The 24,063-nt window shown below is 39.9% G+C and overlaps 1 protein-coding gene across 21 annotated transcripts in view; it reads left to right on the top strand.

The window, feature by feature from the left end:
• The window catches only part of ESRRG (estrogen related receptor gamma), a 657,282-nt gene that overhangs the window by 578,863 nt on the left and 54,356 nt on the right, over positions 1-24,063 (top strand). For all 21 annotated transcript variants that reach the window (XM_051820569.3, XM_089312197.1, XM_051820576.3 and 18 more), the window contains 2 exons: positions 3,668-3,778; positions 7,309-7,470. In XM_051820569.3, coding sequence (XP_051676529.1) covers positions 3,668-3,778; positions 7,309-7,470 — 273 coding nt within the window. The remainder of the gene's footprint in view (positions 1-3,667; positions 3,779-7,308; positions 7,471-24,063) is intronic.

Raw genomic sequence — 24,063 nt, 5'->3', positions numbered from 1 at the left:
TCATACAGTTGTCCTCTATTTTAGGAAATAAAATGTAAAATCATGATTTAATTTTAAAAGTTTTTGAATACTTACAAGTTGGAAAAATGTGTAGATGGGATGAGTGAATGGAGAGATGGGATGGATGAGAGGTATGTGTAAACGCATGAGTAGGGACCAGCATAGTGGGTAAGCTGCCTGTAACACCAGCATCCCATACAGGCTCCAGTTCAAGTCCCAGCTGCTCCAGTTCTGATCCAGCTCCCTTCTATTGTGCTTGGGAAAGCAGTGCAGGATGGCTCAAGTGCTTGGGCCCCTGCACCCACGTGGGAGACCCAGCAGAAGCTCCTAGCTCCTGGCTTCAGCCTGGCCTTGCCCTGGCTGTTGTAGCCATTTGGGGAGTGAACCAGTAGATGGACAATTCTCTCTCTCTCTCTCTCTTTCTGTCTCTCTCTCTCTCCCCCCTCTAACTCTTTCAAATAAAAAAATATAGCTTTAAAAAACCCCTTATAAATGCATGAGTAAATAGTTTTTTTAAAAATTTTTACTGTTTTTAACAGATTCAATTTGCTTTGTAGATGCAATTCTATCCTATTTTAAATTATATATTTATTTTAAAGATTTATTTATTTATTTGAAAGAGGGTTATAGAGAGAGAAAGAGAGAGAGAGAGAGAGAGAGAGAGAGAGAGAGAGAGAATCCATCTACCAGTTCACTCCCCAAACGGTTGCAATAGCTAGGGCTGGGCCAGGCTGAAACCAGGGGCCAGGAGTTTCTTCCAGATCTCCTGTTGTGGGTGGCAGGGGCCCAAGCACTTGGACCTTCCTCCACTGCTTTCCCAGGCACATTAGCAGGGAGCTCAATTGGAACTGGAGCAGCCAGGACCTGAACTGGTGCCCATATGGGATGCCAGCACTTATCCACTGTGCCATAGCACTGGCCCCTGTAGACACAATTCTAGTATTCCCTTCCTCCTTCCCCCTCTCTCCTCTCTCCCTCCCATCCTCCTCTTTTCTCCCATTGTTTTTAATTTTTGGTCTTTGAAATGACTTATTTTAAATTTACATTATAGTAAAAAGCTTAATACCTCACCAAATAAGAAGTTTAACAAGTGAAAAGCCGAAACACCCCAGTTTAGTAGGAATATAGCCAATGGCTATAAGATAGTTATAGCTCTACCCACATAGGAGGGGTAGAAGTAGGGCAAACATAATAGAACACTCCCTTAGATTAGGAAAAGCATAGAGAAAGTGGTATAACTGTATCTTTGTCATTTTTCAGAGTTGAAAGGGAAATGCATAATAATGGCAATTACTAGACAACATTTGAAGAACATGTCTAAAGTTAACCCATAATACAAAATAAAGATTCTATTGATTGATGGTGTGTATTTTTTCCTCACGATGTGCAGTAACTAGTTTTCAAGGTTGCCCTTTCTCCATAGACTTGGCCCAATTTGAATGAGCTGATGGGTAGCTTTAGTGAGATAGGATTGTGTGTCCAAATGATTTCCATCCAAGACTTTGAATCAAGTCATTCAGGCATAGTCCTCATCCAGAGGCCTTCATGATCCATAAGCTGTATTGAGAAACTCACCAGCTTGGACATAGGTGCTAGAGAAAGCATAGTTTATTGTTTATCTAGGAAGATATATCGCTGATGGTACTTCCCCTGACATGCCACAGAAGCAAATGTAGGAGTCTGCTTATCCAGTTGAGAAATATTCTGTGAGCTTTTGTAGTTCTAACTTTAGAAATGTCTAAAGTGTTCTCTCCCGTTTTAGCTTATGGCTGCCATTGTGTGTGTTTGTATTACTGTCTGCCTTCCCTCACACCTCTAAATAATATAAGATTAAAGGTTTCTATGAAGTTGAAATTAGATGATAAACATGTGAGGACATAACTAATATATAAACTATGTCTTTTCTAGTATGATTTTGAATTTTAAAACCCTATAACCAAGTACAATGTAACTGTCTTCTATAAACTTCAAAAACTCTCGGAGAAAATTTTGAAGACAACGACATGAAAAAGAGATAAAACATAACAGAGGAAAGAGAAAGTGTTAAAATTTAGTAAATACAGATGCAATAAAAATAAATCATTAGCAATTAGATGAATAAAGGAATGGAACTCTCGTAGACACAGAATTTTTTTTTTTTTTTTGACAGGCAGTTACACAGAAAGAGAGAGAGAGAGAGAGAGATCTTCCATATGCTGGTTCACTCCCCCAAATGGCTGCAGTAGCCAGATCTGGCCAGGCCAAAGCCAGGATCTTTGAACTCAGTCTGGGTCTCCCATGTGGTTGGCAGGGGCCCAGACTCTTGGGCCATTTTCCACTGCTTTCCCAGGCCATTAGCGGGGAGCTGGATCAGATGCAGAGCAGCAGGGACATGAGCTGGTGCCGCAGGTGGGATGCTGGTGGGATGTAAGTGGGATGCTGGTGTCGTAGGTGGTGACATTATCTGCTGTGCTCCAATGCCGGTCTGGCTTTTATTTTTAATTCCTTTCTTTCCCTTGAGTTTTTTCCTTTGTCTGTCTGTCTATCTATCTTTCTATCTATCTATTTTTTGAGATTGTGAGTGCAGGAGAGAAAATGAGCTCCTATCCACTAGTTTACTCCACAAATGCGTAAAACAGCCTGGGCTGTACTGAGTTGCAGCCAGGGGCTTGAAAGTCAGTCTAGGTCCCCTACATGGGTGGCAGGAACTCAATTACTTGAGCCATCACCACTGCCTCCCAAGTTCATCATTAGCAGGAAACTGGAGTCAGGAACTGGAGCTGGTATCAAATGCAGGTGCTCCAGTGTAGGACATGTGCATCTTAACCACTAGAATAAATGCTTCCCATTCCTTAATCTTTTAAATATATTATCAACAAAACTCCTCAGAACTGACCCAACTCGTTGCTATTTGGGAAAAAGTTTTATGCACGCCAATCTACTTTTGCCTACTTACCAGCATCATTCTTCAGCCCTCTCCTATCAACAGATCTCTCCTTCAACATCCTGACTTGCTGAATTTTTTCTTTGGGAAGCTTCTTTTCCTATCCTGTGTTTAACTCAGACCAACTCTCAGTTTTCGCACATATGACAAGAAATCCAAATGTGTGCCAAAATATAAGTAACGTTTCTTTCCTGAGACACATGCCATTTTCATATGCACTCACAGGACTGAATCTTGTGAGTGATACTTAGCTCACCCCTCCTACCTGCTGCTGCATGTAAGTGTTCTTTGTTCAGCTCAGTTGCACATGTCCATAGTGAGACTTCCAGTAGGTTGGAGGTGGGTTGAATGGCTCTTGCTCTACTTGTCTACTCAGCCCTACACATTGAACTTCCAGGATGATTGATGAGGAGGATACAAAATGCCAATGTTTTTAATTTGAGAAATGACATTAGCTCCAAAGAATGGCTATGTACTAATTCACTTGGAAATCTGCCTTATGGTGACTCTGATGGTTTTGCATCAGATATTTTTTTAGGTCTGTTGATGCCAGTATGTTTGGTTTCCAACCACTGGCAATTTTGATTTAGCAGCCAGAGTTTCGCAATTCTCCAGTACCCCGGACTATTCTGCATTCTACTGTTGGTCTCCATGGCACCACTGGGGGATACCATTCATCTGTGTATTTCATTGATCTCAAAGACCACTGCCTGAACACTAAGTCGGTGCCTGTCTTGCCCACAGGGGTACGTCTTGACAGAGTACGTGGAGGTCGGCAGAAGTACAAGCGCAGAATAGATGCGGAGAACAGCCCCTACCTGAACCCTCAGCTGGTACAGCCAGCCAAAAAGCCATGTAAGTACAGCCAATGTGTCTGGCTTCTCAGAACATGAAACCCTCCCCATCGCCTGTACGTGTATCTGTGTTGGTGTGCCCATCCCGAGTGACTCCCAGGAGACTTCTCATTGAAGGAGGACAGTGGCTCCATCTCCATTCCCAAGGATTTCCTGTGAGGAACATCAGCAACTCAGTTCATTGTCTCTCTCTTTTTTTTTTTTCCTTGAAAAATGTTTATGATTTTCTCCTACCTTTTTTCAGCTAGTCATTTTGTGGAAGCATAAGAATATTAATGCATAGCTTATATAGTGTGAATTTTACATTTACCGGTTATCTTTATTTGCAGAGGTACATAAAATGGATCATACTGTGATCATTAGTTCATTGGAGCTGTTTCAGATTTCACAAGAAGGTGATTTTTGTAGTTTTCACTAACTAAATGAGTTTGACTGCTCAACCTCCCAATGAAAATACATTAGGAGCCTCATTAATTTGGAGCTATAGAAGGTTAACACACTAGCTCGTAATATAGTAAAACAAGAATGGGCCCTCTTAATAACAAGCATAGGTTGGTGGTTCTGTCTCAGATGCTCTTATAGGCATTACGAATTGTTTTTAAAGAGCCCACGGTTTTATGAGGCCAGGTTGCAATTTGAAAGGATGACTGGTACATTGCTAAAATGCAAGTCCCATTCTCTTTGTCATTAACTCAGAAGAGGCGGAATATAGATTGAGGCATTCACTGTGTCCCATTTTCAGAAAAATCTGTTAATAGCAGTAGTTCAACAGAGCTCACATTTTGGGGTGTTTATGCAGAGAGATCATACTAGGTGGTGAGCAGTGCCTTTGTGGAAAGAGTTCTCCCATTTAGCTGTCTTTATCAAAGAAGACACAACCAGCCCTCATCCGAGGAGGCTGCGTCTACAGCAGTTCTGGAATAGTCGTGAGTGGTTTGGGATCTGCTTTCAAGGGACGGGAAGTGTCCATTTCTAATTCAGATTCTCCAGGAGAGGTCACTGCTGTGCATCACACATGTGAACATATGGGAATCTGGTAAATAAATCAAACAGATCCTGAACTGTAAATGAAAGGACATTTTAGCTGTGTCAAAGGAAAAACAACCAGTTTTACATAAAATTAAAGCTTAAGTGAACATATGGCATAGTTTCCTTTTGCCTTTCCAAAAAACATTATGTTGATTATACCTTCAATTGTCCAATCTGGCATCTTCGCTTCAGCCTGCATAAGCGGTTTGGCATTCTGCAAATACAATCTAGGACTGCATTAAGCAGATTTTGCACATTATAATAAAAAAACTTTCTGATAATACAATAAAATGCAATAAACACTAATGCTTAATTTCATTAGCGGTTTAGTGTTCCTGGATTCAATAATATGCAGACTTCCCATTTCTCATTTATTTTATGTGAACATTGACTGAAGCCACTGATAATTTCTTCTACTGAAAGAAAAATGAGCACCCGCCCATGTGTAAGTCAACATGATAGAAGGGCATCTATAGTTTTCTGTGTAAACCTGAGACATCGGGAAGTGGCTTGTCAAGTATCTTTAAGAAGATTACAGCAATTTCAGTGAGCTCCATTTGTCTGAGATAAAGACGACTCCTAATAAATCATTACTCATTATCTAAGGGCCTCTGTGTTAATTTTCCTTAGTCCATCCAATTAGTGTGTTTTTGTAACAAACATTTATAAAACTTAATTTTCAGATGCTGTCAGATAAGTGTCAAGAGACTGTACGTGGGCTTCGCAGGGGAAGCGGCAGGGGAGCCGCCTGCACCCTGCCTGATTGTGAACTGCAAAGACCCAGGAATGAAAATTGGGTTCTATTGATTCTAATTAGGGAAACATTAAATAAGATTTACTTAGAAACAGTGCCGCTGGCTGTTCCATTTCCTGAATGATGGGAATTTCTAAGCTTCAACCAGATTCCTCTGACCTCTCAAGTCAAGTAGCCATTGACTTGAGTAAAACAGATTGCCTTTTTCTCTTTAAAACAAAAACACTGGAGTCATGATTTCATTTTTTTGTGCCTGGGAATCTAGTGGTTGCTGACAGGTTTTGTTGCGTTGTCAGAGCAATGAGATTTGAACTTTTCTAGTTTAAATAAAAATATAAGGTGTTATATTCTTAGCATATGTAAGAAACAAATGTCATTCTTTGCAGATCCTGCAAATTAAAAAAGAAACTCTATTTTTAATTGCTAGTAGAAACTACAGTATTTTGGAATATTTCCTCCAAAATATGCATATTCAGTTTGATGACTGCATGTCACTGCCAGTGATGTTTGTTGACTATTTGCAATAAATATAATTCATAAGGTAGCCATGTAAAGAAAATTTTTTTAAATCATGTCAGAAAAAATGTCCCTAAATCTTGTTATTTCATGAAAGGAGACTGAAAGAATGCTGTATATAATTGTAAGTAAGTTTTGTGAAGTTCCTTTGGGTTAAAAAAAGTTAAAAACTCTCAGTGAAAGGCAAATGACCTTGTAAATAGTAGAAATTTTGCTTTGTCCACAAGGATTCCATTTGATTCCCTGGTTTTCTGGAGTAATAGTGCATAGGGGTTTCAATATGCGAGTTTATTCTGACCCACCTGCATCTCCTCACTTGGAAGAAAGTGTCAACTCCGAAGCTACATGGAGAAATTGAAAGCAGGGCCTACAAGAGCAATCATTCCGAGAGCAAGGCTTTACACCCCGTCCATAAACTCTCACATGCCCCTGAGCAGTGAAACGTACTAGATGTGATGCTTTCCATTTGTCTCTAGTGTTGATTTTATGAAGCATTTTTAAAGCATATATCACAAATTTCAGACAGATAAATCTGAACCAGAGAATGAACTAAGGGCAACAGATGAAAACACAGGATTAAAGAATTAGACACTCAGAAGAGAAAGCAGTGTAACCTTTAGGTAGGAGTGTTTTTATGGAAACTGATATTGGCTATGTTTGGAAGATTGGCTAAGGATGTGGGGAGCAAGAAAGGAGAGAAATTCTTATTGAATGCCTCCCACGGAGGTGGAGTTATACAGTCAGTAATTCACCCAGGCAGAAGGGCTCTGACCTTTGCTCTTCTTTAAAGGAATTAAGACAATTAATGACTTTCATGTGCATTATGACTGTGAGCATTAGTTGTTGGCCTCCCGCATAATGGTCTATATTTCAATGGTTCACCGTGGGTTTTTATGTTAAAGCTCTTGTATACTACTTAATCTGCTTCTCCAAATCCCACTTTAAGAATCAAAGAGGAAATGGAGAGAGCATGTAACTTCTTTTATCCATTTGCTATAAAATTTTCACTACAGGACAGATGCTGCATTCTGGCAAAAGCAAGTAGAACAAAGAAGAAAAGAATGCATTCCAGTGGTTCATTCCTTGCTTTGTGTTGTCTTCAACACTGCTTAAATACCCTGGGCTCATTGTAGGCTATCTGAATTATTTTTTTCGGAATACGAAATACTTTGGGATTATAAGGAGGGATGATGCTGCCAGTGATCCTGTAGTGCTCTGGTCTGATCCTGCAGATAACAAGATTGTCTCACATTTGTTGGTGGCTGAACCGGAGAAGATCTATGCCATGCCTGACCCGACCGTCCCCGACAGTGACATCAAAGCCCTCACTACACTGTGTGACTTGGCCGACCGAGAGTTGGTGGTTATCATTGGATGGGCGAAGCATATTCCAGGTACATTTTCTGAAAACAAAAAGCAAAGATTGTAATTAATTTCCTAGGCTATATATGTAGATTTGAGCCAATTCAAATTTTTCTTGTTGATTTTTTTTTTTTTTTTAGCCCTCACATTTGTTGTTGTTATGCTTAACTCAGAGCTTTGCTGATCCTAAGAGAATCATTAGGCTCTCCATTTTTATACTACCTGGAGCTCCTATTAATTATTTTCTCATATATGAAGTTGCTGTTGCCAATTTAAGAAACGGAGAACATATCTTTTAAAAAGTTTCTTTATTCTTTTTAAATTCAGACTATTTTTTAAATTTTTCCTAAGGAAATACTTCTGATTTACTCTTAATTTTAAAAAGCATTTTCATCAGTAGTACTCTAATGTACCTCTCTTATTTTGAGAATCACTCGTTTTGTTGTTTATGGTGCCTATTTGGATTGAATTGCTATTCAAAGTCATCAGTTTTGCATTAGTTTACAATTAGATGTTTACCATGCATTTATATATAAATTATGAGAATAAATGTTAAGTTGACATGGTAAATTTTATCATATGATAATTTAAAGTGAATGTTTTAAAATATTGTATTAGTTTTCTTTCTTGATCCATCCTATATGCGTGATTACAAGTTTTGAGAATTTTAGTATTCCATTTGAATTAATTTTTGTTTTTGGGACTTTGATCTTCAACTAATTTAGAAGCAAGTTTTTGAATGATGAGCGATGTTTTTCTGGTACAGTTAACTTATTTCTGTCTCCTTAAACTAGTTTGTCTTTATGCTTTGAATGCTACAGTAATTTCTTTAATCAAATTGATGGAAGTCCCTTTCCCAGCCCACACTGAAACCAATTTATTGGTCATGATACGCCAGCTATGTTGCTAACAGTCGTAACGAACTGTCAGGCGATAGCGCAGTGAAGCTAATTTGAAGTCATTAGGTGTGCAGCGTTGAGGCGACAATTTGTTACAGTGGTTAGGAACACAGCTGACATTTCTGAATGGCTTTGTTCAGTGCAGTCCTCGATGAGGCCAAGCAAATTGTAAACTAATTTAAACATCACTCTGTATTATACCAGCTACTTTGTCTTACACTGTTTGCTAATAAAGCACCCCAAATTAAGTCAAAACTAGTTAAATAGGTGAGCTTGAGTGTATTCTTTAGACGATGCCTCCACAAAGGTTAAGGTTACTGTGTCTAAAGGCTGAGGATGTGATCGGGCGGATCACTGATGTTGCATCTGGATTATAACCCCATCTTTAGGATGTTTACAAAAACAAAAAGGATTTATTAAGACATGTTAAGACGGTGGGAACTGTGGCAGTGCAAATATCCAGAATTTGCTGTAGCGATATATGGAAACTGTGGAAGTAAAGTGCTATTGGAAGGTTTTACAACAGAAACAAACAAAAGTAACCTTGGTTGAAGTGTCCGGTGACACTCTTCTAGATAATCATACATACATAGATATATTTATATTAACATGTGAGAATTCAAAGAGTTCATGGAGAAGTGGAATTAAAAGATAAGCTACATTGCTGCAAAGACATCCTGAAGTCCACACGTGGTTTTTTCCTAATATGCATCACCCATGAACATTGTGGAGCTCCTGCTTTTGCATGTATCACATAGAGACACACACACACGCACACACACACACACATAAAATATCATTGTAACCAGGCTTTTTCAGCCTCAGCATTATTGATCTTTGGGAGGAAATGTCTTCTTGTGGTGAAGGACTGTCACGTTAATCATAGGAGGTTGAGCAACATCTTCAGCATCGTTGGCCTCTGCCCACTAGAAGTGGCAGTGCCCTGGAGCTGGGACGAACAGAAATATCTTCCCCTATTTCCATGTGTACTAGGTGGGGAAACATTGCACCAGCTGGCCCGCTCTGCCTCTGCTGCCCAGAGGAGAGACATTATCCAACCTGGGGTTGGTAAGCCAGTATTGTGATGTCCTACAGAGCTGCCGTAATAAGACCAATATGTTCAATAGCTCCTTTTGGTCCTTCTGAGAAGGCAAAGTCCAAGATGACTTTGTAGGTCTGATTGTGCATCTAAGCAGCCATGTAAGCCTACGCAGGCCCTTGTCATGGTACAGGGCTCCAGTGGCTCCTGTGAAGGTGGTGCCTTCAATAGCTATGAGTCACACCAGGTCCAGCCATGGAGACGGTGGCTGCATGAGTGCGTGGCTCTGATGTTGTTTCCTCTGCGTACAAATGTCAGAGGGAGTCGCTGTGGAGTGATGATTCATGGCTCTGATATTCCTGATACCCACAGGGTTTCTAATGATTACACAGAGTATCCTGACTTTTGAGAATGCAATTAACAAAACGAGAACTGACTGGAATTCTTAAAAAAAAAAAAAGTTTGTAACAATATGGATGCCATACAGTGTATTTTTTTTAATTTATTTAATTTATTTAATTTATTTGAAAGGCAGAGTGACAGAGAGGGAGTAGGAGAAAGAGAGCAAGCAATTGCTTCCATCTGCTGGTTCTCTCCCTAAATGGCAGGAACAGCCATGGCTGGGCCAGGTTGCTACCAGAGCCAGGAGCTTCATGCTGGTCTCCCACATGGGAGAGAGGGGCTCAGGTACTTGGAACATTATCTGCTGCCTTCCCAGGTGCATTTGCTGGGTGGGAAGCAACAGTGGGGAGTCAAACCAGCATTCTGATAGGAGTTGCCAACATCACAAGCAGTGGCTTAACCCACTGCTCAAGAATGCTGTCTCCCCATACAGAGTACTGAAGTAGCAGAGGGTGTCCTGATATCAGCAACTCTACTTATCCTGCATTCAGGGCGAGGGAGGATAAGAACGAGAACATCACAGCCAAAGTCACATTTCTGCCTTGGTAAAAGTAAAATTGTGCTCTTAATACATAAACCAACCCTGTCACCGGGGCCAGTGCTGGAACTAAAGCCGAATCAAGATTGAAATCTCTCCTGTCTTAGTCTTAACTTCGAAATTGTTTGTTTTTGTAAATCTTACATTAAAAATTAAACCTTTTTAAAAAGGCACCAACATCCAGGTCTTGGTTCTCTTTGTTGCTGTTCTCAGTTTGTGTAATCACCGCACACACACACCCAGGAGATAAGATCAGTCACCTTTCTGCACTGCTGTGAGTGTACTTTGTCCCCTTGCGTTTGCCACATATAAAAGTGAAGAATTCAAGAAAAGAAAATATTGAAGAAAAATACATATGGAGTGGGTTTTTTTTATCAGTAAATAGAATTAGTTGACTTACATTAATAAATCATATAAATGGGAAAGTGTGTTGTTATGAAACATGACCACACTTTATCTGTGGAAGAAAAAAGATCACAGGGGCTTTAGAAAATGCTTGACTTTAGTTGGAGGAGCATAAGGGCACAAGAACAGATGATGGTGCCCTAATAGCCCTTTTTAAGAATGACAGGGCCCCGCCATTAGCATCCTTTTATATCCTTGGAAATTGCTCATGCCTCGCTTTTCTGGTTCCTATCTGCCTGACTCTTTTTTATTTCTCTTTCAATTTCGTCCGCGCTCGGATAAGCGCATGCTAACACAATATGATTGAGCTGTAAAATGGAACGCTGTCGCCTCTAATCTCTTTTATGTAGATACGGAGGTACTGCACACTCCACTTCATTCTCTCTACATTGTTGGCCTTTTTTAGAATGGGCTGCCAAGTAATGGAGGCTCCGTCAAATATTAGAGCTAGGTTTCACACGGTGTGATAAGACGATTATCAGCCCAGCAGTCAGATCTATTATTGTTCCTGGGAGTTGATTAAAATATTATTATGTACTGCAACTTTGTTAGCAAAATGTAGAATATGCTTAGTCAGATGGTGCTTAAAAAAGCATAACCTATATTAGCTGACCTATATAAGTGGCTTAAGCATATTTATGGATCTTGCCAGACAGCGTACTTTAAAAGAACACAAAGGTATTTGAACAATTAAGTGAGTAGACGCATTTTAAAAAATGTTTTCCTTTTTCAATTCGGCAGATTTTCAGGTTGGCTTGTTTATTTTTCACACTGTAAATGAAACAATCACCTATTAAAAAAAGAGTTGGCTCAATTTTGGGAGCCTCGTGGTCCTGTTTTTAAAATCAAAATGTCTAATGTAATAATATCAAACAACAAACCAAAAAAGAACCTATACTTTCTCTTCATGTTGAGTGAGGGCAGGAGATACTGAGTTCTAAGAAAACTACACTACAGAACGTGATATGAGAAACCATCCTTAAGCACTTTTTATTTATGTGAGAAACCAACATCTGAACTCTAGAAACCAGTGTTTTCCATTTGCTCTGAAACATATTTTGTTGTTAAAATATTGTTAGGAGACTGTATCAAAAGGTGCTAGTTGACATGGCTTTGTATACTTTTGTCACCAAAGGTATTTAACACTTTCTGCAATGACAAGAATCTGCAAAGGATATCAGTTTAACTCTTTCTTCATTAGGATCTAAGTTTTGTAAAAGAATACCCAAGAATGTTTAAATATGTGCTGCCAAAGATACTGCTTAAAGATATAGTGATTGTTCTAACAGATGGATTATTAATATTGTGTTTGCCTCCAACCAAAGTTATGGAGGTTTAATTTTAAAATACCTATCAAAGGATACAATATGCATTTTTTAAAAGATTTATTTATTTGAAAGAGTTACAGAGAAGAAGAGGCAGAGAGAGAGAAAGGTCTTTCATCTGCCAGTTTACTCCCGAAATAGGCTGCAACGGTTAGGGCTGGGCCAGGTCATAGTCTGGAGCCAGGAACTGGGCCAGGGCTGTGCCAGGTCAAAGTCTGCAGCCAGGGTCTCCTACATGGGTGCAGGGCCCAAGGACTTGGGCCATCTTCCACTGTTTTCCCAGCTGCATCAGCAGGGAGCTACATCAGAAGTGGAGCAGCTGGGTCTCAAACCAGCACCCATTTGGGATGCTGACATCACAGGCAGCAAGCTTTACATGCTACACCACAGCGCCAGCCCCAAAATACCCATCTTTTAATTTTGTAAAAATTGTTATTTGAAAAGGAGAGAGAGAGAGAAAGAGATATCTTCCATGAACTAGTTAACTCCCCAAATTACTGCAACATCTGGCCCAGACCAAAGCTAGGAGCCTGGAATTCAATCCAGATCTCCTACATGTGTGTCAGGGAGCCATGTACTTGAGCTATTATCCACTGCCTTCCAGGGTGTATATTAATAGGTAACTAGGTCAGAAGTGGCGCCAAGATTTGAACCTGGGTACTCTGAAATAGGATGTGGGCATCCCAGTGGGCATCTTCAGTGCTACACCAAATGTCCAGGCATGAAATACCCATCTTAAACTAATAGGGCCATTAAGTGATTGGGATGTTTGCAAAAGCACAATGTGGCAGAAAAAATTTCTAGAAGATTATTTCTCTAATAGTAAAGCAAGAGATGGTTTCATGTGTTTGTGTGTGTAACTGGTTTGATGTGCAAGAGGGAGGGCGTGGCTGACCAAGAGGGACTTGTGCTATACGTTAGTAGCACCTGGTACTTTCTCGAATCTGAATCATTTCACTCAATAAGTTCTTATTGATTTACTGATTCAAAATATGAATAGCACACAATTGTTCATTGTCTTTGGTTCCACCCTCCACCACATCTCATAACTAAATTTACATGTAGTTGTAATTTCTACTTTGCTATGAATGAATTAAATCAATTATAGCCTCTTTTCTTATGATTAATTTTTTCTTTAGTTTACATAGATTAATGAGTTCACAACCATGAAGTAGTTGAGTCTTTTAGTTAAGTGGAAAAAAGTTAGATGTAAGACTCAAAGCCCTGACACTTAATGCAGGTATTTATAAGAATAGTCAAGAGCCGGTGCTGGGGCACAGAGGATTAAACCAACACCTGCATTGCCTGCATCCCATATGGGTACCAGTTCAAATCCCAGCTGTTCCACTTCCAATCCAGCTCCCTGCTAATGTGCCCGGGAAAGCAGCTGAAGATGGCCCTAGTACTTGTGCTCTGCACCCATGTGAGAAACCTAGATGAAGCTGCTGGTTCCTGGCTTCAGCCTGGCTTAACCCCAGCCAATGCAGCTACTTAGGGAGGGAACCAGAGGATGAAAGATATCTCTCTCTCTCTCTCTCACACTGCCTTTCAAATAAATAAATAAATATTTTTTAAAGAATAATAATCAATTATTAAATATTTAGAAGTTGTGTTTAATGTACCTGGTAGGTGTAAACTTGTATACCTGCAGTTGTGGTTAATAAGGGTAGAATGGTTCTGAAAGTAGAATCAGAAAACCTGAGCTGTAGTTGAATAATTTTGTATGTTACTTACTTGCTCTAGCCCTTAGTTTTATTGTGAAAATAAAATGAAAAAAAATACACATGAAACATATATTTATGTTTAGGTTAAGAAGTTGCTTCGAACACCTACCTCCCATATAGAAGTTCAGGGATTAAAGTCCTAGCTTCACTCCTGATTCCAGCTTCCTGTTAATGTTGACTCTGGAAGGTAGCAGTGACGGCTCAGGTATCTGGTTTTTTGTCATCCATGTAGACACCTAGATTGAGTTCATGGGTGCTGGCTTTGGCCTGGCTCAGCCCTGGCAATTGCAGGCGTGTGGGCAGTGAACCAGCAGATTTTAGCTCTGTCTCTGTCTGTCTCTCTGCCTCTCAAAATAAGCAAACAACAAACAAATAAAAATATTTAAAACCACAAACGTTCTGAACTTTAAAAATTGTAAAGCATTCAATTTTTATTTCCAAGCTATTACATAGGGATTGTCATTTTATTGCAATTAAAACCAAGTGACCCACAAAGTTAATATTCGTAGAAGTCATTTTAAGACATTCAGAACAAACATCAGTTTTAATAGAGAGAGCTTGAAGCTGTTTCAGTCAAGAGGATCGCTTTGTGGATATTGTCATTATTCTGTCCTGGGTTGTAAGATTAAGAGTCTAAGTAATCTAGCCCATTCTTCTTGACTGAACTTAAAATAGCAGGAAGACAACCAGCTTCAGAAGTCACAAGTGTGACACAGAAACAGGAACAGCAAGTTGAGAAATGTGTCGTAAAAAATACTCCAAAGTGTCACCAAAGGACTCTTTACTCCCTGCAGCTACCCTTGTTGGAAATGAAAAGGTAGACCTACAAAGTGGTATAATTTCCAAGGCAGACACCCAGCTCAAAAGACAACCCAGGCCGGCGCCGCGGCTCACTAGACTAATCCTCTGCCTTGCGGCGCCAGCACACCGGGTTCTAGTCCCGGTCAGGGCGCCGGATTCTGTCCCGGTTGCCCCTCTTCCAGGCCAGCTCTCTGCTGTGGCCCGGGAGTGCAGTGGAGGATGGCTCAAGTGCTTGGGCCCTGCACCCCATGGGAGACCAGGAAAAGCACCTGGCTCCTGGCTACAGATCAGTGGTACTTACCTTGAACCATGTATGTGTGTCTTCATAAACACCTAGTTGTGCATATTTGCATGACTATGTGATAATCTCCTTGGTTTACAGCTTTGTTAGTTCCAGACTTGAATTATTCAGCTTCATTCTGTTTTTATGGGTTTAAGTATAAAAATAAATAATATCTTTAAGTATAATATAATATCTTTAAGTATATAATATCTTTAAGTATAAAAATAAATAATATCTATATAATCTTTACAAAGCACTTACCCAGTGCTTACAAAACACAAAAAAGTGCTTACAAAACATTTTTTTAAAATATTTTTTATTTATTTGAAAGAGTTATAGAAAGAGAGAGGGGTGGGAGAGAAACAGAGATTTTCCATCCACTGGTTTACTCCCAAGATGGCCACAACTTACAAGGCTGGGCCAGGCTGCAACCAGGAACCAGGACTTTCTTCCAGGTCTCTCACATGGGTGCAAGTGGCCAAGCACTTAAGCCACCTTCTGCTGCTTTTCCTTGACCATTAGCAGGCAGCTGGATCAGAGGTGGAGCATCAGGAACTTGAACCAGTGCCAATATGCAGGTGGTAACTTAACCCACTGTGCCACAGTGCTAGCCCCTTACAAAATGCTTTTTAAAAATGTTTATTTATTTGGAAGTCAGAGTTACAGAGAGGAAGGGAGAAAGAGATCTTTCATCTGCTGGTTCACTCCCTGGATGGCTGCAATGGCTGGGGCTGGACCAGGCCAAAACCAGGAGCCAGGAGATTTACTGAGGTCTCCTACATGGTTGGCAGGAGCCCAAACATTTGAGCCATCTTCTGCTGCTTTTTCCAGGCCATTAGCAGGGAGCTGGAGAGGAATTGGAGCAGCTAGGACATGAACCAGCGGCCTTATGGTTGCTGGAGTCACAGGTGGCAGCTTTACCTGCTATGCCAAAACACTGTCCTCTACAAGAAACATCCACAAACTTTTACTTGATGTCCATAATTCCATAGATAGATTTCCTTCCTATGAGCCACACTTTATAGAAAAGCAAACTTGAAGTTCAACCAGTTAACCTACAGTGTTGCTCATGTTACTGAGACCCATCAAATATCTAACGTTCATGGCTGTTTTACCCCATACTTTCCTTACATGGTTCTTCTATTCCTTATTCATTTCTCTGTGTTCTCTGTCATATGTCCCAAATTGCCTACCTGCATTTTTTTTAACAAGTTTAGGCTAGTGTTATATATTTATGCTCTCTTTAAAATTTTTATATAGTTATAAGATAAAATGGTTAAAGAAGAGGAGAGTGAATATGAAAGGAACTGTATGTCACACCTTTAAATAAGCAAAAATCAAGATATTTGATGGATGAGGTACCCTAGACATCCTTGATTACAAATTTTAGTGAAACAAGTCTATCAGTCATGTGACTAGTTGGAAAAGTCCTGAAATGGCTGATGGTGGAGACTGGAGGAGATTGGATGCTCCCCCTCCAGCGACTGTTCAGATTCGCTGGGTTCTGAAGGTACCGAATTTGGTCAAAAGTTAGTGGAGTCGAAGTGATTGGTTGTGAAAGGGTTCCAACCATATAAAAATATTGGTTCTACCATTTAACTTTGAATCACTTCCTGCCTCCCTCTTTCTCTTCTTCCTTGCATAAGCATTTAAACAGCTCTGTGTCTGGTACAATGCGCCAAGGATCCACACCCGAATACAGCAGAGATTCTGCTTTTCAGACCCTCACAGTGTGTTGGGTGGCTCAGAAGGATGAGCTGAGAGCTATAACCAAGTGATGAGGGATACAATGTGTTCTTCCTTAGAACCACTTGGGAAGGTGGATGGAAGGAACATGATGGGAAGAAAGTGTGGCATGAGGCTGGAGATCCAGGCAAAGACCCAGTCCTGAAAAATCTTGAATTTCATGCATAGGAAAACAACTTTTCTACTAACGGTAGTGGGATGCTGTTGACATTTTTAACAGAGTGACCTGATCAGAACTGCATTTTGAAAAGATAAAGATCAGAGCTTTTGTTTCAACTTACTTAGAGAAAGATTACCTAATACTATTGAAACTATTCCATTCCTAGGTGTTTAGAATTTCTATATGTAGTATGTCTTAAAATACATTAATTTCCTGGCAAGTGCATGGTAATTGTTAAGCTATCTTGAATGATAAAATGACAGGATGAGTCCAATCATTGAATAAATTATATGTCATGATGCTTCAGAAGCCAGAAATAGCCTGAAACATACCTGAGGAGTATACAAATATTGACATCCTATGGACTTGGCCCCGATCACATCTTTCTATTCTGGGATTCTTATTTTTGTTAATGGAGCTGTTACCTCTGACTTTTAAATCCTTCTTAAGGCTACCCAATGAATTAAAGAGAGAAAGCTTTTTGGATCTTGGGAGAAAATTGTTATATAAAAGCTGGCATAATTAGTATAATTCATATATGCTTAAATTCTTGATTAAAATAGCCTCTTCACTTAGAAAAGAAGAATTTGGAGAGGAGTGCAGAACACTGAATGGGTTGTTCTGTGTTCCCCTTTGCTCTCTCCTGACCCTCTCTTCAACCCTAATCCCACTCCTCTTCGTGACTGGTTGCATTTTCCCCGCTGCGTCCCCCTTTATCTGCCTCAGCCAATCTCCAAATGAATGCATGTCTATCCTGGCCTTGGCTTTGACACTCGGGATATATTGATTAATAGTTGCCCTAAGCTCCTTTTAGCAAATCAAATTTTCACTTTTAGCAAGGATTTCGCCTCTGATTTATTCAGCAAAGTGAAATGCTCTAAATTGACTTTGACATTCAGGGAAAATGGCTGAAAAACAGAGAGTGAGAAAAGAGATATAAATTGTATGGCAGCTGGAGACTTCAAGCATCAGAGAAGCAGTTTTCTATAGAATTCAGAGTAATTTGAAAGGACTTTTGAAACACACAAAAAAGTGAATTATTTAAAAAAATTTTTGTTTTTAACTGCTGTGATCCCTTTTGAAAAAGGATAAGCTCAGAATTGCTGGGATCATATATTACATTTTTGTAGATAAAATAGCTTTATAATCCAGGCATGAGCATATCAAAATTAGTTTATGAAAGCTGAGAAGCAACCTCATTTTACTTTGGAAGTGACATGTTTAAATTACCTTACACAAAGTGGAATGGGTAACGTTAAAGTGTGATTGTTTTGTAGTTGTTGGTGTGTTATGTGTCAGTGTTGTAAAGAATGGGGACTTTCCATCACCGTAGAGAGAATCTGAAATAGTTTGGGATCACAAACCTCAGTCTGGAAAAGCTTGGTAAGGTGGCTCTTCTGTATTCCTTTCTCCCCAAGAATGTCTGCCTGGGCTGTGCCCTTTTGTGTGACTGAGTGGGACAGCTTCCTTGTTAGACCAAGGTTCAGTGAATAAGTAACCACTGGTTCAAGATACAAAGTGTGGTTTTGATGTGTAAAGAGAAATGTGCTGGCGTGGACGAAGCAAAGAGGACAGGGAGTTGAACGGTACTCACTGTGGGCACTTGGGAGGAATTAAAGGTGTGAGGACTATCAGGGAAGATTTTTTGATATTGAGATCTAATAGGCTGGTGTATCGCCTCTGTTGAGGGATTATCAGAGTGCTGCGAGAAGAGGAAAGTGGAAGCTACAGCTGGAGTTTGCTCTTCGTTTACCTCCTTGCCCAGTAGGAATTTTCCTTGTTAACCACAGTCAGTGTTTATATATGAATTGAGGCTCTATGCACCCTTTAACTATTTCTTCATGCTATTCTCCTAATTTTCAACAAGTATAACAGGAAAGCTAATGTCAAAAGTGACCTGAGCTCTCTTAATGTTAATGGCATTTTACAAATCAGAGATAATATCACTATAACACCAAACCAGATATGTCCATAGCGCCATGCACTTATAGTCAAGTTATTTAATATAAATACAAACCATGCAGCATCCTCCCCACTTCAGACCAATTTACTACCATCATACATGACCTCAATTAGAAGAATTCAATTAAAAAAGCCCACTTAACCTGTCAAAATCATTTTAACTGACAAAACTTTCTAAGCAGTTTGTTGTATGGAACCAGACATAACATCTACATCTGTTTGTTTATAAATATTCAAGAAGGAAAATTTCGTCTTTTCCCAGAAAAAATACTCTGTATTTTTCTCAAGTATTAGCTCACAACTTTTCTTTCATATTATTTTGTCAGATTATTTTTTCCCTCTAGCAAAAGCAAGAAATGATGTACACAGTATATAAAAGGAAAGGTTTTGTTGTGTGCTGGGGTCTCTTCTGGTACAGTTCAATAATATTTTTATATGAATTTAAAAGTACTAGTGCATTGCAATTTAGTTAAAGAGAAAAATATAATGGTTAGATCCCACCTCTTGGTAATTTTGATAGTTATAGTCAGTTCTGTTAATCCCCCAATTTTCCCAGTCTCCATTATTCACAGAAGCCTGTTCCAATAAGGAAAGTGTATTTCTTTTGTCAGAATGGGTGTGAAGTCCTGACTGTTAATATGATGAATCGACAAGGGGAAAGGAGCAGTTTCTTGAACTGGATTTAGATTAGGCAAGTTGGTACCTGAACATCCGGGTCAGCAGCACCGCCTATCAGTTTCACGGGAATCGTCTGAGCCCAATTAGATACTCTGATTCTAGGGGTGTCTCCAAAGAGCACTCCTCCTCTGTCTGAGGGAGGCTTCACACCTGCTTCACCTACATGAGGAAAGGATTAATTACCTGAAAGACGGAGCCCCTCTGCCAGTCAGCACGTTTTCGGCTGGGCACATGGTGGCCTGGGCTGCGGAGGGAGACAGGGAAGGAGCAGGAGCAGGTGGGGGTTCTCGCAAGGACGCACTCCTCCTGCCACGATCAGCACTTCGGATCAAAGTGTGCTGCTCTTCTTGTGACTTGTCTGTGTTGTGGAGGGCCAGTGACCGGTGACATTCAGCAGATTGTCATGCCTGGAAGACGAAGACGCACACCCAAAGATTGTCTCCACTGAAATAGATCACTGATTGACCTTTTATGGAAAAATACGGAATAATTACTGCTGGCTTTTCAGATGTATTTCTGTGAATTGCTGTTATTTTGAAGTACTGTGTTTTAAGGTAGATTTTCCTGAAGCTTGTAGAATAAGCATGTTTGTTCACAAACATGCCTGGAGGAATCTTTGTGACATCATTTTAAGGACGAGGGGACTTCAAAAAGTTCATGGAAAAATGGAACTAAAATATATTTTGGTGCAAATAATTTTGAAATCCATGCATGACATTTTCATAATACGCATATTTCATGAACATTTTGAAAACCCTCATGTGTATGGACTTCAAAAAAATTTCACACCAAAATAAACTTACATTTTAATGTGATTTCCCATGAACTTTTTGGAATACTCTTGTACACAGGATAATATTAAAGCAAGATCCCTTTCCCTCAAAAATCAATACTGGGGTGACAGAGTCAGAAGGAACCTTTAGCAATTATTGGCTAGAACTTTGCATTTTTTAGGAGGAACATTATGATGTAGTGGGGTTTTCTGCCTGTGGAGTTAAGAGTCCTTGGTGGAAATATTGGTACCGCTACATACCAGGAACTCGGTTTGCTTATGTGTAAGTTGGGGATAATAATATTTACTTTATACACTGCTGAGATAATTTGATGAGCAAATGGAGGCACAGTGCCCAGTCTAATGGGCATGTAACTTTAAGTGTGCAAATGGTAAATGCCTTTATTTCACATGCTCTTGTGGATAAGGGTACTTAGGAACAGTGGAGCTGAATGACCTGCACAAGGTCACAGCCAGTCAGAGGCAAAGTTAAACATAAAAACTCAGGTCTTTTAGTTCCTAACTCAACACTATTGACATTTGTCATTCTTACTAGCGGTTTTCCAGAAAAGTATATATATCCTTATGTGTAGTTTTATATATTAGCAAATTTTTGTCTTGCCTTTATCCTATATTATACCATGATATGTTTTTATATGTTAAATACATACATATGGATATATTGATATGGATGATGTATTATATTTCTTTTTAAAGATTTATTTATTTATATTTCAAAGGCAGATGCAAAGACAGAAGGAGAGAGAGAAATCTTCCATCCACTGGCTCACTCCTCAAAAGGTCGCAATGACTGGGGCTGGGCCAGGCTGAAAGCAGGAACCAGGAACTAGGAGCTTCCTCCTGGAAGCCCATGCAAGTGCAGGGGCCCAAGAGCCTGGGCCATCTTCCACTGCTTTCCCAGGCTCACTTGTAGGGAGCCGGATCAAAAGTGGAGCAGCCAGGACTTGAACGTGTGCACATAAGTTTGCTCCAGGGTCTGTTCTACCTAGAAAGCTAAGTGTCATCCTGCAATGCTAAGGATGGCACTCAGTCTCTTCTGTTTTGTACAGGGGAAAATAGTAGAGTGATGTCTTGGCTTCAGGTTTGAGACTGGGAAACATGGCCAACAGCCCAGGGTTAACCAAGACTTTGATTGACGAGGAACTACATCTACTTGATGTAGAGTTAAGGAGTCTAAACAATGGAAGGATAAAATAACATGAATTCATGAAATGTAACCTGAGTGGGGTCAATGTTGTGGCATAGTGGGTAAAGCCACCACCTGCAATGCTGGCATTCCATAGAGGTGCCAGCTCAAGTCCCAGTCGCTCCACTTCCAATCCAGCTCTCTGCTATGGCCTCGGAAAGCAGGAGATGACCCAAGTCCTTGGGCCCCTGCTCTGGCATGGGAAGACCCAAAGGAAGCTCCTGGCTCCTGGCTTTGGATGGGTGCAGCTCCGGCTGTTGCAGCCAACTGGGGAGTGAACCAGAGGGTGGAAGACCTACCTACCTCTCTCTCTCTCTCTCTGTCTCTCTCTTTCTCCCCCTCCTTCTCTCTCTGTGTAACTCTTTCAAATAAATAAATCTTAAAAAAAAAAAGAAATGTACCTGACTTATAAAGCATCTTCAAATACACCATGTAAGGATGCTGCTGTCTTTGAAAACACAATGTTTCTAGCACATCAAGATACCTCTTTTGGTTAAAATTAGCTTGTGAATAATCCATGAGTTGTAATTAGCTTGGTCAGTTATCTGACCTATTATACTCAGTAAGGGCTTAGCAGACCTGTTTTTGCCATGAAACTTTAGCTCAAACTGCCAAGGCAATTTTATAAAGTTAGAAAAGAAGCTTCATTCTTTGAGTCTGATCACACTATATTGGGATGGTTGAGCACATTCTGTATGCCTGAGCATGGGTAGTGCAGTTACCTTGAAAACATCAAGTAGGATGCTATTTGAGATATCTGAATATGGTGATAAGTTTTATAAATTGAATTTGACATTTTCTTAAATACCTTGAAATATTCCATTCTCCAACAGAAATACCACCTGAAGCATATTTTTGAAGCCAGCTCAACAGCAGTGTACACATCAGAGGTCTACACTGCGACAGGCCTTTCCCTGGAGCGGCTTTCCTGGGGAAGACAGTCTCAGTCATTTTTTTTACTATGATCTATATTGTATATAAAAATATTATATTTTTTTACTATGATCTATATTGTATATGTTGTCAAAATATGTTTTGAGTTTTTCTTTCAAGGATGTTGCTTTGCAGCTCATTGTGAATCATAACTTCATTTTTATGTCTCCCAAACTCAAGAGTCTTGTTTTGAGAGTGAGCTAAGTCAGATGACAGAGCTTGCTCCTGGCCCCGAATTTCAGCACTTAGCCCTCTACAGAGCTGTCCTGTGTCCTGGAAACCAGGGGTATTACGTGGAGCAAAGAAAGGCCAATATTTGCCTGAAAGGATTTGTATGCTGTTTTCAAACTGTATGTGCGTTGTTGGTCTGAGGCCATTTGGAGTTTAAATGTTAAGTTGCCTCTGAAGAAAAGGAGTCCCCTTATGACCAGAGACCACTTTGCTGCATTTGGAAGGGTGGCAGTGTTTTTACTTTAAGAACGGCCTCCTCATTTGCTGTTCCTTAGTACCGGGATGTAGAGCTGATTCCAGCTATAGTTTTTCTCAAGATGGTTAAGGTCATGTTCTGTCTCCTGCAGTTCACTTTTGTTCTCTGCTGCAAAAACACAGTTCGGAGGTGTGGGCTTCACATTGCATCCATGCTTGGCTTGTTATCCTCTTATCAAGCTCTTAGCATCCCTTTGTTTATTTGAGGCGACAGGAAGACTGTGTAAAGGCTGCTTAGTCAGGGATATCAGCCTTGTTGGCAGGGGAGTGATTGCCAGTTGAAAAACAAGGCATTATTGCTCATTTTTTCCCTCTTATTAGTTTGATTACATTTGCAAATCAAATCAATCCATCAGACATGATCAGGCCTCGTCCGCATTTTAAGGAATAGTAATCTCCGTCTAATAAGATGCAAATGTGTCACATCGGTAAGTAACCAATAAATCATCGTCTTGTCTTTGGCAATCATTAAATATCAGAACCAACAGTCAATTTTTAGTATTTTCAATTTGCGATATGCCGCTGGAATATAAAGATAGATGGACGTAATTACACAAACCAAACACTATTTCAGTTCATTCCAGACAGCAAATTTAGTGGAAGGTATAACTGGCTTGTCATCACACTACATTATTCCTAGCGGTTCATGCAAAGTTCACAGACAAGCTTCAAATGGACATTGCTTTTTTTCAACTTCTAACAACATCCCCACAATGGCAAGCAAACTTTGATGTAAGGACTTGAACTGACTTCCGCACGGCTGTTGCAAGTCAGATGCCAACATGACAGAAAACATATGCTGTCTCCATCAGAAGCTGCTGGCAGTGCCAGCCTCATCTTCTATATTCCCCATAAAACCAAAATAACTCACAAATATAAAAATAAAAAAAAAATCAAGCTCTCTTCAGATGATTTGTACCATCTTCATCTCTGTGGATGGAATTGTTTCCCTTTGGGGCAAAAATGAGCAAAAACTTTACTTCTTTAAGTTTCTTGCTTTGGGCAATGTGTTCTTTGGTTGTAAGCCACCCTCTGAAATCATACATATATGCAGTACAGGAAAGAAGGACTGTTAATTTTTGGCACATCATAAAATCTTGATGTGTGTAAGTTGCTATAATTCCAGGGCTAAGAAATGTAATTGTTTGGATGGACTATCTGGTCTGAATGGCTTTTCCCTAATTATGCTTGCCTGGCAACTCAATATCTGCTGATGAACGGTGACACTTGCCCTTTTATTTATTTATTTACTTGCGGAAATTGTC

Source organism: Oryctolagus cuniculus, chromosome 13, assembly GCF_051225735.1.
Source record: "Oryctolagus cuniculus isolate XC-2025 breed Fujian yellow rabbit chromosome 13, ASM5122573v1, whole genome shotgun sequence".
Lineage (NCBI taxonomy): Eukaryota > Metazoa > Chordata > Mammalia > Lagomorpha > Leporidae > Oryctolagus > Oryctolagus cuniculus.
This window is presented reverse-complemented; position numbering and strand designations above follow the sequence as displayed.